Source organism: Physeter macrocephalus, chromosome 19 (genome assembly GCF_002837175.3).
Source record: "Physeter macrocephalus isolate SW-GA chromosome 19, ASM283717v5, whole genome shotgun sequence".
In the NCBI taxonomy this organism is placed as follows: Eukaryota; Metazoa; Chordata; class Mammalia; order Artiodactyla; family Physeteridae; genus Physeter; species Physeter macrocephalus.
In genome coordinates, this window is record NC_041232.1 from 63,572,762 (window position 1) to 63,586,944 (window position 14,183).

The 14,183-nt window shown below is 48.9% G+C and overlaps 1 protein-coding gene across 2 annotated transcripts in view; it reads left to right on the forward strand.

Annotated features, from left to right (window-relative positions):
• Positions 1-14,183, forward strand: part of LIPG (lipase G, endothelial type) — a 28,175-nt gene that overhangs the window by 11,442 nt on the left and 2,550 nt on the right. For both annotated transcript variants that reach the window (XM_055080407.1, XM_055080408.1), the window contains exons 5-9: positions 4,727-4,948; positions 7,793-8,035; positions 8,711-8,831; positions 9,762-9,980; positions 12,674-12,778. In XM_055080407.1, the coding sequence (XP_054936382.1) occupies positions 4,727-4,948; positions 7,793-8,035; positions 8,711-8,831; positions 9,762-9,980; positions 12,674-12,778 (910 nt within the window). The remainder of the gene's footprint in view (positions 1-4,726; positions 4,949-7,792; positions 8,036-8,710; positions 8,832-9,761; positions 9,981-12,673; positions 12,779-14,183) is intronic.

Here is a 14,183-nt window from a genome sequence, read left to right on the forward strand (position 1 = left end):
GGCCATGGCTCACGGGCCCAGCCGCTCCGCGGCATGTGGGATCCTCCCGGACCAAGGCACGAACCCGTGTCCCCTGCATTGGCAGGCGGACTCTCAACCACTGCACCACCAGGGAAGCCCATGGCAGGTGGACTCTTAACCACTGTGCCACCAGGGAAGTCCCTAATGGCAAATCTGTTGCCCTGAATTTTTATCCTCCTGCTAGCGTTCTTTCATTTGTTTTCCCTCCCAGCTTCCCCCTCACCTCCAACATACTAAGGGCCTAACTGGCCACCCAGAAGGAAAGAGTTAATCATTTCCTTCCTGGCAATGTTTTCGTTTGAGAACAGGGTTCAGGTAGAAGGGAGTCCTTAGCTAGAGAATAATTTAGTAAAGGTAGAGTTTCTGGTTTCAGCAACAAGCCAGCGGGGCAGATTTAAAAATATATACATTTGTGGGTTTAGTAGCCCTCCCTAAACCATTGTCCCTGGGCTTAAGTCTAATGAGCACACACACACACTTCTTTAGATCCAACTGTTTGATTCAGTATAGCTTGAGAGCTTTCCTTTTGGTGATCAAGATGCGGGGCCTGAACTGTCTAACGGGCAATGTGGCCACACATGACCGCTCATTAACCCATTGCTGGAGCAAAGCCGTTGGGCCTCAAGCCCCTCAGGGTTCTATTGGCTGAGCACCTCCTTCTAGCCCCCAACAAGAGGCAAGATGTTGCAGAGCTGGGCCAGCTGTGCTCAAACTGCAGCACACACAAGCCTCCTGCCAGAGCACCAGGGCCAGTGTCCTTGGCAACAAAGACAAGCTGCAGATCCTCCCTCTCCCTCTTTCTAAATCTGAAATGAGATGGGGCTAGTAGGAGAGTTCCAGTTCTTTCCCCCTGCCTGTCTGGGTGGGAGCTGCTGAGATGCGGGCTTTGCCGGCAGAATGCTAATCAGTGCTCTGTGCTGTCTGCATAGAGCATTGGGGCCGGCATGTCCTGAGCACAGCCCCTTCTCTGCGGCCCCTCTCTGTGGAGCAGGGGCCCGGGGTGAACATAACAGGAAGGAATGGCCTCCGTCCAGTTGCCAGGCAGCACCTCAGAGGGTATCTGGCTGACCTGACGCATGCTGCTGTGCATGTCTGATGGGAGAGACCCGTGCCCTCTCCTCTCCCCTCAGACTTCCCATGGGTCTGGGAACCAGGTGGTCCTGACTGGTAAGAGAATCAGGGACTGCAGCTTGTGTGGGGCAGAGGCCAGTGATGTCGCTGTACAGAGGCCAGCAGGGGTCCTTAGCCTGGACCTGCAGGAGGTACCTGAACCCCAGTCTTGCTTGGACCAGAGAGCTGTGGACTGAGGTTTGCTAAAGTTTTATCCTCTTAGGCTTCTGAGGGAATTCCGTGACATATTAGGGACGAGGTCATATATTTCTAATTGAACTTGTGCTTTCGGGCTTCCCTGGTGGCGCAGTGGTTGAGAGTCCGCCTGCCGATGCAGGGGACACGGGTTCGTGCCCCGGTCCGGGAAGATCCCACATGCCGCGGAGCGGCTGGGCCCGTGAGCCATGGCCGCTGAGCCTGCGCGTCCGGAGCCTGTGCTCCGCAACGGGAGAGGCCACAGTGGTGAGAGGCCCGCGTACCGCAAAAAAAAAAAACAAAACAGAACTTGTGCTTTGTTAGTTATAAATAAATAAGCAAGCAGATCTGTTCATTCATTCAAGAAATATGAACTAAGTGTCCACTCTGCAGGCTGTGGGCTAGATGCTACCTAATGTCAAGTACTCAATGTGTGACGGGTATTTTATGCCATATGTAAGCCACATAGCATCCAGGCAAAAGGGTCCTTGGGCTTCATTTTACAGATGGGGAAAATAGGACTCAGTATGTACTTTAATGATATCTCACAGCCTGAGTAGCGGATCTGGGATTCAAACCCAGGCCATCAGACTCCAGAGCCCGCACCTCACCACTGCACGGTGCTGCCGCTCTCCTGCTGGGAGAGATGCAGCAGCTGCTACAGCACAGCAGCCTCTGCCCTGCCAGGCCAGAAGGTGGAGGTTTTCCTGTGTGTATGCATGTGCACAGGAGTGTGTGTGTGCGTGTACATGCATGTGTATATTCCATTAGCTGGACAGAACACTTTGGGGGGAGTCTGACTGAATGGAAGGACAGGTGGTTCTCCATCATCTCTTTTTTTTTGGAGGGGATGCGTTCACCCTCCCATTCCTAGTTAAGAAGTAAATTGTGAAACTTTTCCCCAGAGTCGGTGGGCCCTAGCTACGTGTCAGGCGGGGTCAGTCTGGGGAGGTGAAAGCTCAGCCTGCCTGCCAGCCGGCCTTTCCAGAAGCCCCGTCAGCCGCCTGCATTCCTGCAGCCCAGCTTGGTTTCCATGGCACTGACTGTCTGGTGGAGACTTTTGTTCATCGATACAAGAGCCCCTCTCTTATTGGCTGCAAAGCAGAATGCTCCTCTTCTTTCTTTCTTTCTTTTTTTCTCCAGAGGACATGGTGAGAGGCAGGGAGAGGCCACCTGTGTCAGTACTGCGTCCGTTCAGTCCCTAAAAAGAGTCATCGAGGGCTATTCCGGGAGGCCACTGTTTTTGTGCCATCTTTCTTTTGGGTCCTGGGCTAGAGATGAGCCCCCAGGCAGCCTGGGCTCCCTTTCTGCCTCTGTCATTCATACATTTTTCTCAACTTCAGAGTGTTAATCATTACCAGTTCTCATGAGTAGTGAGTTCCACAAGTTTACTGTCCACTCTGGACAACAGTTCTACCTTATGTTTATCCTAAAATGGCCCCCCTCAAGCCTCACGATGTGCTCCCTTGTTCCACTGCACTGGGGTCTGGGAAACACTGTTCTATTACTCATCTCCTGCTTTCACAGCTCTGTTCTTGGTCATACCTCCTCCCTACCTTGGTGTTTCTAGATCCAGGTTTCTCAACCTCAGCAGCTATTCATATTTGGGGCCAGATAATGCTTGTGTGGGAGCTGACCTGTGCATTGCAGGATGTTTATCAGCATCCCTGGCCTCTACTCCCTAGATGCTAGCAGCTTCTTTTCTCCCTCTTCCCCAGTTGTGACTACCAAAAATGCCTCCAGACGTTGCCAAGTGTCCCCTTGGGAGCAAAATCCTTCCTAGTTGAGAACCACTCTTTTAGACTAAACAAACCCCCTTCCTCTGCTGCACATAATCTTTTCTTAACTTTCTCCAGGTCCTCTCTCTGTGTCTGTAGGGCTCTAGGTTGGGATGAACCCAGCTCCCATAATTACTTAAGCTTGGTAATAGTAGCTAGTATTACCTTGACAAGCCCTTACTTCTTAATATTGCACAAGAACTGTATGAACCAAGACATTCAGATTTCATTTTCGAAATGCTACTGAAGCATGGAGAAGTTTCTCCAAAATCTGGTCCACAGACCACTTATTTTTAGGATCAGCTGGGGAATAAACCTCTATTTCCGGGCTCTACACCAGACCTACCAATCAGAATCTCTTGGGGGTCAGGGAATCTGCATTTTTTGCTTTTCAAATTCTATTTTGAATGGTTTTACACTCATGTGGCTCCCAAACTATTATACAAGATGGTGAAAGTGTTTCTGTTGCTGCCACTATCTTTGCAGTTGCCTTCTCTGCCTTCTCCCCCGACACACAGGTGACCTGGGGTTTGTGCGTCCTCCCAGAGTTTTTCATAGCTACACGGTGGAATCCAAATTTGTAAGGAGCTCCCCAGAGATATTTGTGCCGTTTCAAATGTGAGAACCAGTGCTCTCTGCAGTGCTGTTTGTTTGTTTGATTCAGAAAGTTTGCAGAGAAAAGGTTTTCTCCTTGTGGCTGCAAAAGAGAGGCATTCCGGAGGCCTGAGATACGGCTGCTCAGTGTGCCTGGTGTACCCCCCTCTTGCCATTCCACTCCTGGGCCTGATTCATAACTAAAGGAAGGGGAAGTGTAAGTTCAAATACAAATAGCTCAGTTTGGGGAGACTGAGTCTTCCCTCTTGAAGATGTAGGTAGCTTAGTTATTCTGTCAAAATTCTGCTAAAATTAAGACTGTGGAAGGCTCCCAGTAGCAGAATAAATGGAATGAATGGCTTAGTTTCAGCCAGCCCAAGTTCTTTCTAGAACTGCTTCAGTTCTTCCTTTTTTTCTTTTTAATTAATTAATTTATTTTTGGCTGCATTAGGTCTTGGTTGCTGCGCGCAGGATTTCTCTAGTTTTGTGAGCGGGGGCTACTCTTCGTTGTGGTGCGCAGGCTTCTCTTTGCGGTGGCTTCTCTTGTTTCGGAGCACGGGCTCTAGGCGCGTGGGCTTCAGTAGTTGCGGGGCATGGGCTCAGTAGTTGTGGCACGCAGGCTCTAGAGCACAGGCTCAGTAGTTGTGGCACACGGGCTTTGTTGCTCCGTGGCATGTGGGATCTTCTCAGCCCAGGGATCGAACCTGTGTTCCTGGCACTCGCAGGCGGATTCTTAACCACTGTGCCACCAGGGAAGCCTCTAGAACCGCTTCAGTTCTGACAGTGCACGGTTCCTCAGATCCACGTGTCAGTTGAACCTCGTGGCCAGTTTACTGAGTCAGCTGAGTTGTCAGGACAGGTGAAGGCTTCAGAAGAAAGCATACGTTCCTCTGCAGCAGGCACCACACCCTTTAGGATTCCCAGGGTGGGGATATCTTCATTTTACACTCGCCGACTTAGCTATCCATCAGGACTCACTGCCTTAGCGCACCTGACACAACTGGTCTTGGCTCCCCCTTCTGCTGTAGGTTTGGATCCTGCTGGGCCTATGTTTGAAGGGGTTGACATCCACAAGAGGCTGTCCCCTGACGATGCAGACTTCGTGGATGTCCTGCACACCTACACGCGCTCCTTTGGCTTGAGCATCGGGATTCAGATGCCCGTGGGTCACATTGACATCTACCCCAACGGAGGTGACTTCCAGCCGGGCTGTGGACTCAACGATGTCTTGGGGTCAATTGCATATGGAAGTGAGTTCCTTATTTTCTGTTTTGACTCAATTATAGCATCTCCTCCTAAATCAGCCAGAGCTGTTAGCGCTCCCAACAGCATCCGTTTCGTTATTCCCACTACACCCCCCAGTGGCCCTTCAACACTATTTATTCCACAGTTCATCATCCTGCAAGCCTATTAACAGCCTTCCCGTGGTCTCTGCTCTGCTTTCTTGTGCTTTGAGGTCACAGTTATTATTGATTAATTTCTTTTCATAACAAAAGGAATACATATTTGTTGGGAAAATAATCAAGCATTATAAAATTGCCTAAAGCAAGAAGTAAAAATACCCCCTCATCTCCCACACCTACTCCTACTTTCACTCTCCAGATGTAGCCAATATGAACATGTTGTGTGTATCCTTCCACTCTTATTGCTTTGCAAATTTATTTTTGTGTGTGTCTGTGTGATATTTTTCAAAATCACATTGTTCTGCAACTTTGCTTTTTCAGTCCTAATATACATTATGGGCATTCTCAGACATCAGAGTACATATATCTACTTACCTTACTCTTTTAAAAGGCTGTATAATATTCTTTAGCATGGATGTACTATAATTTAATTTTTTGTAACATTTTAAAGAAGTAAAATCAAGATTCTTCCTCCATTCACTTACAATCTGTCTTCCTGAATGCCTAAGCCTATTCCCAGCAGTCTTGGGCTGAAGTGAGTTTGCTGCTGAAACTGATGTGCTTGGTTTCTCATTTGCTCACCGCCTTGCATCCTGGCAGCATTTCTAAGTCTTGGCCCCAGTTGGCTCTCTCCACTGTGATGCTCTGCTCTTGGGATGTCCACTCTGTCACTCAGTCTTAAGTTGCCCTCTCCCAAGGTGATAACATCCAAGGAGCCCCTGCGGGGCTTGGGGGTTCATGCAAGGGGAGTTCAGCCCTGCCTCAGGGGGATCAGATGATGACATTTCTTAAGGCTGGTGATGTTAATGAGGAAGGGGAAGGGGAGCTTTGCCAAATTTTTCTTAAGGTCCAAGGATTTACTGGAACTATTGGCTTTAGCCTCTGGTTACAAGAAATAACGATTACTGCGGGTCGCAGAAATCCAAATTATACTCCTAACTTTGCAACCAACTGACTCTGTGACCCTAAGCAAATGACTTCACCTCTAAGGGCATTTGGGCCCATAATCTACAACTGAAAGTATTGGACTAGAATGAGGTTGGCAAACATTTTCTTTCCTTTTTCTTTTTAAGTTTTTTTTTTTTTTTTTTTTATAAATCTATTTAGTTTATTTATTTTTGGCTGCTTTGGGTCTTCGTTGCTGCTCTTGTGAACTTTCTCTAGTTGCAGCACGCAGGCTTGGTAGTTGTGGCGTGCTGGCTCTAGAGCGCAGGCTCAGTAGTTGTGGCACACGGGCTCTGTTGCTCCGTGGCATGTGGGATCTTCCCGGACACCTCGAACCCGTGTCCCCTGCATTTGCAGGCGGATTCTCAACCACTGCGCCACCAGGGAGGCCCGGCAAACATTTTCTTAAAGAGTCAGCTAGTAAATATTTCCGGCTTTGCAAGCCATACGGTCTCTGTTTCAACAACTCCACTCTGCTACCGTAGCATGGAGGCAGCCAGAGACAATAGGTAAATGAATGCGTGTGGCTATGTTCCAATAAAACTTTACTAAAATGGGACCAGCCGGCAAGGTGCAGTTTGCTGAGCCCCGGACTAGGTGATGTTTAGCATCTGATCCATTTCCAGCATGTTGTGACCGCACGACTCTATCGGGACTTAGTGACTCTTACTGCACAACTGGTCTCCATCACCCTGTTCGGTGCCTGTCCTATGCACTCTCTTGCTCTTTATTGCTTCATGTGTATCAGTGCTGTCTTCTCACCCAGAGGGCAAGCAGTTCGGTGGCAGGACTGGCTTTCAGTTCTAAGGGCAGCATATCACTGGGCATGCGTTAAGAATGACACAAACAAGCATACCAACAGCGACATGAGAAGCAGTTATTTCTGGTGAAGCGTACAGTACTTACTGATGGAGTGGGCGGTTATAAATCTATTTAGTTTATTTATTTTTGGCTGCTTTGGGTCTTCGTTGCTGCTCTTGTGAACTTTCTCTAGTTGCAGCACGCAGGCTTGGTAGTTGTGGCGTGCTGGCTCTAGAGCGCAGGCTCAGTAGTTGTGGCACACGGGCTCTGTTGCTCCGTGGCATGTGGGATCTTCCCGGACACCTCGAACCCGTGTCCCCTGCATTTGCAGGCGGATTCTCAACCACTGCGCCACCAGGGAGGCCCGGCAAACATTTTCTTAAAGAGTCAGCTAGTAAATATTTCCGGCTTTGCAAGCCATACGGTCTCTGTTTCAACAACTCCACTCTGCTACCGTAGCATGGAGGCAGCCAGAGACAATAGGTAAATGAATGCGTGTGGCTATGTTCCAATAAAACTTTACTAAAATGGGACCAGCCGGCAAGGTGCAGTTTGCTGAGCCCCGGACTAGGTGATGTTTAGCATCTGATCCATTTCCAGCATGTTGTGACCGCACGACTCTATCGGGACTTAGTGACTCTTACTGCACAACTGGTCTCCATCACCCTGTTCGGTGCCTGTCCTATGCACTCTCTTGCTCTTTATTGCTTCATGTGTATCAGTGCTGTCTTCTCACCCAGAGGGCAAGCAGTTCGGTGGCAGGACTGGCTTTCAGTTCTAAGGGCAGCATATCACTGGGCATGCGTTAAGAATGACACAAACAAGCATACCAACAGCGACATGAGAAGCAGTTATTTCTGGTGAAGCGTACAGTACTTACTGATGGAGTGGGCGGATCGCCGAGAAGCAGCTCATCCTGATGGTCTCCGTCTCCCTCTCCCCCAGCAATTGCAGAGGTGGTGAGGTGCGAGCACGAGCGGGCAGTACACCTCTTTGTCGACTCCCTGGTGAATCAGGACAAGCCGAGCTTCGCATTCCAGTGCACGGACTCCAACCGCTTCAAAAAGGGGATCTGCCTCAGTTGCCGGAAGAACCGTTGTAGTAGCATTGGCTACAATGCCAAGAAAATGAGGAACAAGAGGAACAGCAAAATGTACCTAAAAACCCGGGCAGGCATGCCTTTCAGAGGTAACCTTCATCCAAACCTGCATTGCCCTGGGGAAGGACCTTTTTCCTCCTTCTAAATACCACATGGTAGACGGGCACATTCCTGCAGTTAAATCAAATAACTGCAAATCACATTAAGTTGTGTATGCCTGGGAAAGTAAACCTTTAAAAATAAATGCTGGGGACCCCTTCTGTGATGTGAATCGTCACTCTATGATCCCAAGATCGCTATCTTAACTTTCTATCTTGCATTTAGCTTTTCAAAGCTGTTTCATATCTGTTTCCTCATTTGATCATCAAAATAGTCTGTGATAGGACTAACAGGGGATCAAAAGGATATCTCGCATTTATATAGCCTGGTATAAAACCGTAAGGTTTTGTGGGTATTGTGGGTGGAAGTTGAGGCTCACGAAGTTAATACCTTGGTCCTTAATTCAAGGTCACACGGCTAGAAAGTATCTAGGTCAGCAACCTCCAAGGGTCCCCCAAACCCCAAGTTCAGGGCTCCTTCTTCTATACTGCAGTGACCGCTTAGGCCATTGGACAGAATGAGATCAAAGGGAGGCTAGAGGCTGGGCTGGACCAAAAGGATGAGAGTCCCTAAAAACTCACTGTGCTGGGTGACTCAGTCTGAGTCAGGGTGCCCTAAGATGACAAGCAAGGCTCACAAATGTCTTTGTTCTGCTGTCTCTGCAGTTTACCATTATCAGATGAAAATCCATGTCTTCAGCTACAAGAACATGGGAGAAATCGAGCCCACCTTTTATGTCACCCTTTATGGCACCAATGCAGACTCCCAGACTCTGCCTTTGGAAATGTAAGTCACGGGTTTCCTTTGCTGAGTTCAGGACAGAGAACGAGTTGGTCTGAAAAGGAGAGAGAGCGCAGGAGCTCTCTGTGTGCCACGTGAACAGGTGCAGGGGAGCTAGCCTGCGTGCCAGGGAGGAGGTGTGTGGTTCCTCTCCTGCTTCACACTCTCCACCTAGCCCTTGACTCAGAACGTTTCTGGGAGGGCAGCTCCTGGGATGAATCAGCAGCGTGAGAATCTGCTGGATCAGCTGGGCAGAAGCTGCTGTTTCGTTTCAGAGAATGCCTGATTCCTGAGGCTTTAGGAAATTTGGAACTTGATAAACGTCCTCCCTGGCGTGTTTCTAATTATCTGTGGGAGGGGCACACAGTGACCTGTATACGTCGAGCACTTGTAAGGTGCAAAGCGCCACGCTGAGTAATGCTGGGCTTGCAAAGTAACGTCATCAGAATACTCGCTCTCAGGGCTGGGGGTCTTGGGGGAGGAACAGGCTTGTACGTATACACTCATGCTCACAGATGGGGTGAGACAGGCTCCCCCAAGTGCCATGTGAGAGGGACAGGCAGGAGGGGCTGAGAGTTCCGAGGGAGATGGACGCCTGTGGGCTGAGAAGAAGAGGCACTGTTGAGTGGGGATGTGACTTTGCGCTTTCTCATTTCTGTTCTTTCCTGGTCTTGTCCCCCCAGGAAGTAGCATGAATGGGGAGATGCTCAGGAATGGTTTGGGGTGCCGTGGGCAACATTATCTCTCTGCCCGTGTGGAGCACAGCTGAGTTTTCATCCCGGTCCTGTTGGTGGGACGTGGAGGACGTAGGGGGGACCTCTTGTGCATTTCTCTCCAATCCGAGTGGGGCAGGTGCTGCCACTGCGTCAACCCCCACGGTGCTGCAGTTTTCCAGGTGGCGGGGGCACTGAGACCAGCTTCCCTCTCCCCTTGCAGAGTGGAGCAGATCGGGCTGAATGCCACCAACACCTTCCTGGTCTACACCGAGGAGGACTTGGGAGACCTCCTGAAGATCAAACTCACCTGGGAGAGGACTTCTCAGTCCTGGTACAACCTGTGGAAAGAGCTTCGCAGCTACCTGTCTCAGCCCCGCAGGTCCGAGCAAGAGCTGAATATCAGGCGCATCCGGGTCAAGTCCGGGGAAACCCAGAGGAAGTAAGTGCCTCACGACCCTTTCCCTGTTCTGTGTCTATGGTCAGCAGAGGCGTGTGTCTCTGCAGCGTCCTTTCCTTTGCTAAGCGTACACCTTCCGTCTTTCCGTATCCAGAGTACATGGGCAAAACCGCAAACCCTTTGCGAGGAAAACTGAATTCCAGATCAAGGCCTCTGTCAACGGTTGTGCAGCTTGTACCCTGATCGCAGGCCCTGGGCTGAGAGGGGTGGGCAAGCGGGGGCTGGAATCCAGCCCTTGTTCCATTTGCCAAGCCCTGTGCTGGCCGGGAGGAAGAGGGTTTCTCCTGGACAGGGCTCTTTAGGAGTGCTGCCTTGTTAATTTGTTTGCTCTGGGGTCCATGCAACCAAAAGCCTTTGCTTGCTCCTGTCCAGAGCAAACCAGACTATCCAGTTTAGGGATCCTGCATGGATGAGGTCTGTGGGAGTCCTGGTTTCCCTTGCATCCAATTTTCAGAGCATTATACCTCTCCTTGGGAGGCTCTGACTCAAGGACATGGGTGGGGCGCTAACGTCAAGTAACAGAGATTCCTCTGTGCCATGCCAGCTGGCAGTTTCCCCACGTCTGTTAACCGAGCCTAACACGAAAAATCCACCCCTAAATCAGCCACTAAAACGCGCCTTGACTCTCGGAGCAGCTTCTAAGTGGGAGCCAGGAAGCCCGGAAGACCTTTGTCAAGAGAGGAGGGTTTCCTTGGCCAAATCCTTCAGCAGACCTCTGGGAGGTCACTGCCAGCCTTGGGAAGGTGGGAAGAAGCCTCCACCCTCTTTCTATCTCTTCTGGCATTTTCTCCATTATAGCTCTTCATGCGTCCCGTTTCTATCCACCACCTATGGTGCAGCTTGGCCATGCAGGGGGTGGAGGCTTAGGTTGCTTGTCTGAGTGATTCTGGTCTAAAGACCTGTGCACTGGTGTGTATGTGGCAGGGGTGGGTGCCAGATGAGGGGAGCTGTTAGTATGAAGTCTGTGGTCTAGATAACTGCGTGTCTTTTTCCTTCTCTTGGTGCTTATAAGTGCAGCCTGTACCAGAAAGATGTGTGGTAGCAGAAAGATGATCATTTTGATAAAATATTTCAAATTTAATAAACCACTGAGACTTAATAAAAGTAAACCCTTTTCATATTGGTTTCAGATATAAGATTTTAAACAGTAAAACATTCCAGATAAAGCTGAAGCCCCTTTGTACCCCTCCCCTGTCCGACTCCTCCCCTTTCAAACCAAACGTACTGATCTTCCAACATTAACGAATGTTAGTGTGTTTTCCTCTTCATGATTTTTATACTTTCACTACTGCTGTTTGTATCCATAAACAACCTATAGAATAGTTTTGGTTGCTTCTGAAGTTTACATGAGTGGACATATTCCTTTAAAAGTTGCTTTTCTCCATTCAACATAGTTTATGAGATTTATCCAATGCATACAGATCTGGTCTATTCACATTCAACTCCTGTATGTAAACTGCCATTGCACAAACAATAGTTTCACCACTGTTCTGCTGAATATTTAAGTTGTTGCTACTTTTTTGCAGTTACAAATAGTGCTGAGATGAACATCCTGGGACATTTTCCTTGTGTACGTGTGTGAGGGCTTCTTTGGGGCATATTGAGTCACTGGGTTATAGTATATGTATTCTCCAACTGGACTGGATATTATTAAATCCCTCTCCAAAGTGGTTGGACCAATTTTTAATCCTATCCACAGAGTAAGAGCTTCCTTTTCCCTTCCTCCTCACCTACCTTTGGTGGACATTCTTGCTATTCCATTGAGTGTGAATTGATCCCCGACTGTTGTTTTCATTTGTATTTCCTGATTGTGGGTGTTGTGGGTGTTTATGGGCTGTTTGGGCTTCCTGGCGAAGGTTCTGAAAGCTGTTCGGGATGTGGCTTTTGTCCTGCTGGTAAGCATCACGGTCAGGTGTCCCACACGTCTACTGGTCATGAGGTCATGCGGTCCACACACCGCTGGAAGCTGGGGCAGTTCACATGGTTGGGCTGTAAGTCACAGTTGAAATGGTTATTAGACCACTGATTCTTCCTGTGATCTTGGTTGTCTACTTCTTGAGTCTTTGATGTTAACTCACAGCTGAGTTCCAGTTACGCTTGTCAATGGGTATTTCTGGACACCATGCTGGAGGGACCTGGAGTTCCTCCGTTCAAGGAGTTTATAGTCCACCATGGATGCAAGAATCCACAAGCTATGCAAGGCAGGTTATAATGTGTTAAAATGAGCTAAAGCTTTCATTATTATCTCCATGCCATAAGAAGTAATGACAATAACAAAAGCAACATTTATATAAGGATGTGCCTATTTATTAAATTGGGGGATGTCAATGGAGGGTTAGATTAATAAGGTCTCGGGCAATCAGGGAGGCTTCAGAGAGGATATGCCTTGGTATGCAGGCAGGCTTTTGGATAGACAGAAGGAAGAAAGTGGAAGGGGTGTGATTAAAGTCTGCATGAGCTGAATCATGGGAGCCATCAAAGTGAGACCCTTTTAGTGTGCTTGTAGCAGCAGTGGGGAGTTCTGAAGGGTCTTGAGTCAGGGGTGACATGATAAAAACTTCTCTTTTCTCCTTATTCCATCTGCCTCAGGCCCAGAAAGCACCATATGGCTGAAGCACAGCCAGGTACCTACCCCTAGAGTTTTGGCTACATCGGTGGTTTCTTTTTCCTCCTAGATTGACTTTCTGTGCAGAAGATCTTGAGAACACCCGCATATCCCCTGGCCAAGAGCTCTGGTTTCACAAGTGTCGGGATGGCTGGAGAATGAAAAATGAAACCAGGTAAGCAGGACATTCTCAGAGGTTCATGCAATGCATGTTGATGGGTCCCCTAGTGTAGGCTGGACATGCGTCTGGCACTTGGGACATAGAAGTCAACAAAAACAGATAAAAGTCCCTTCCTTCATGAAGATGACCTTCTGCTGGAAGGAGATAGACAAATCAGCGTGATAGGATGTTGCATGGTGTGAATGTCCCTTTGCCTCTTGCTCTGCTTCATCCTGTAGGTGTCACAGCTGTGGTCCTGCTGGAATGAGGTCTTTCAGGGACTAAGTCCCCAAGCTTGATAGCCATGTCCTCATCTTAGGTAGAACTTCTCTGTAGTGACTGGGGCCGTGGGAAGTTCCAGGGCTCCCAGCTTCCTTCTGGGCACCAGGTTGGAGTGGGGAGTTGGGGGGGAGGTAAGGGAGAAGCACAAGGCATAGCCCCCCTTTAAGGTTTTCTGGAACCCAGGTTGGCGTGAGTGGATATTAGTGGGCAACTCTCCCCCTTTTTGAGAAGCAGGAATGCTCATGTGCCCTTGCTTCAGCGTCCTCCTTGCCCCGTGCAAGTCTCATTATCTCAGAATTGAGGAAGGATGATCTCGTGGTATGAGGCAGTGGGTGCATCCCAAAGGGGACTCTGTCATACACCCTCTGAGTCTAAATGCCTGCTGAGGAGGGAGATGGCCCCCACCAGCCCCTACCCCTGGTTCCATCAGAAGTACTCGATAATAATGCTGCTGCCTTACACCGAGCACGTAGCGTGTGCCCACCCTGTGTTCGTGCCTTCCATATATCATCTCACTTACTTTGATCATCAAGCTCATGATGCTGGTGCCGTAACCCTGCGAACAGTTGGGGAACCTGAGACTCGGGGAGGTTTGGTCACCCTTTCCAGGTCCCCCACTTGGTGACGGCAGAGAAAGGATCTGAAGCAGATTGGTTTACTCTAAAGCCTGTGCTCTTTCTCGAGCCTGGAGGTCCCACTTGCTCAGATAAATCACCTCTCCTCAATCTGGGTATCAATTATCAAGCAGCCGCGCCCGTGCTGGGATCCCCTGTGATTAACTGTCTGCCAACCCGGAGGGCCGGGCTACATCCTGGCTGCTCTGTCTCCTGTTCAGGAGCGTCAACGTGACCACAAGCTCGGTGATCACAGGACTTGCGGGATTCTGAACACTGCCCATCTAATTAAGTGACTCAGTCTAGTGTGGATATGCTTTTCTGCTATAGCAATCATTTTAATTCTTTATGTTTGTATTCAAATTTATACCTTTCCAAGTGCTTCCACATGTATTAACTTCATTGATCCTCAGAGCAGCCATGTAAATTGGACACACCCAGGAAGTATTGCTATTCTTACTGTTACTCTTTTTTTTTTTTTTTTTTTTTTTTTTTTTTTTTTTTGCGTTATTTTTTTTTCTCGC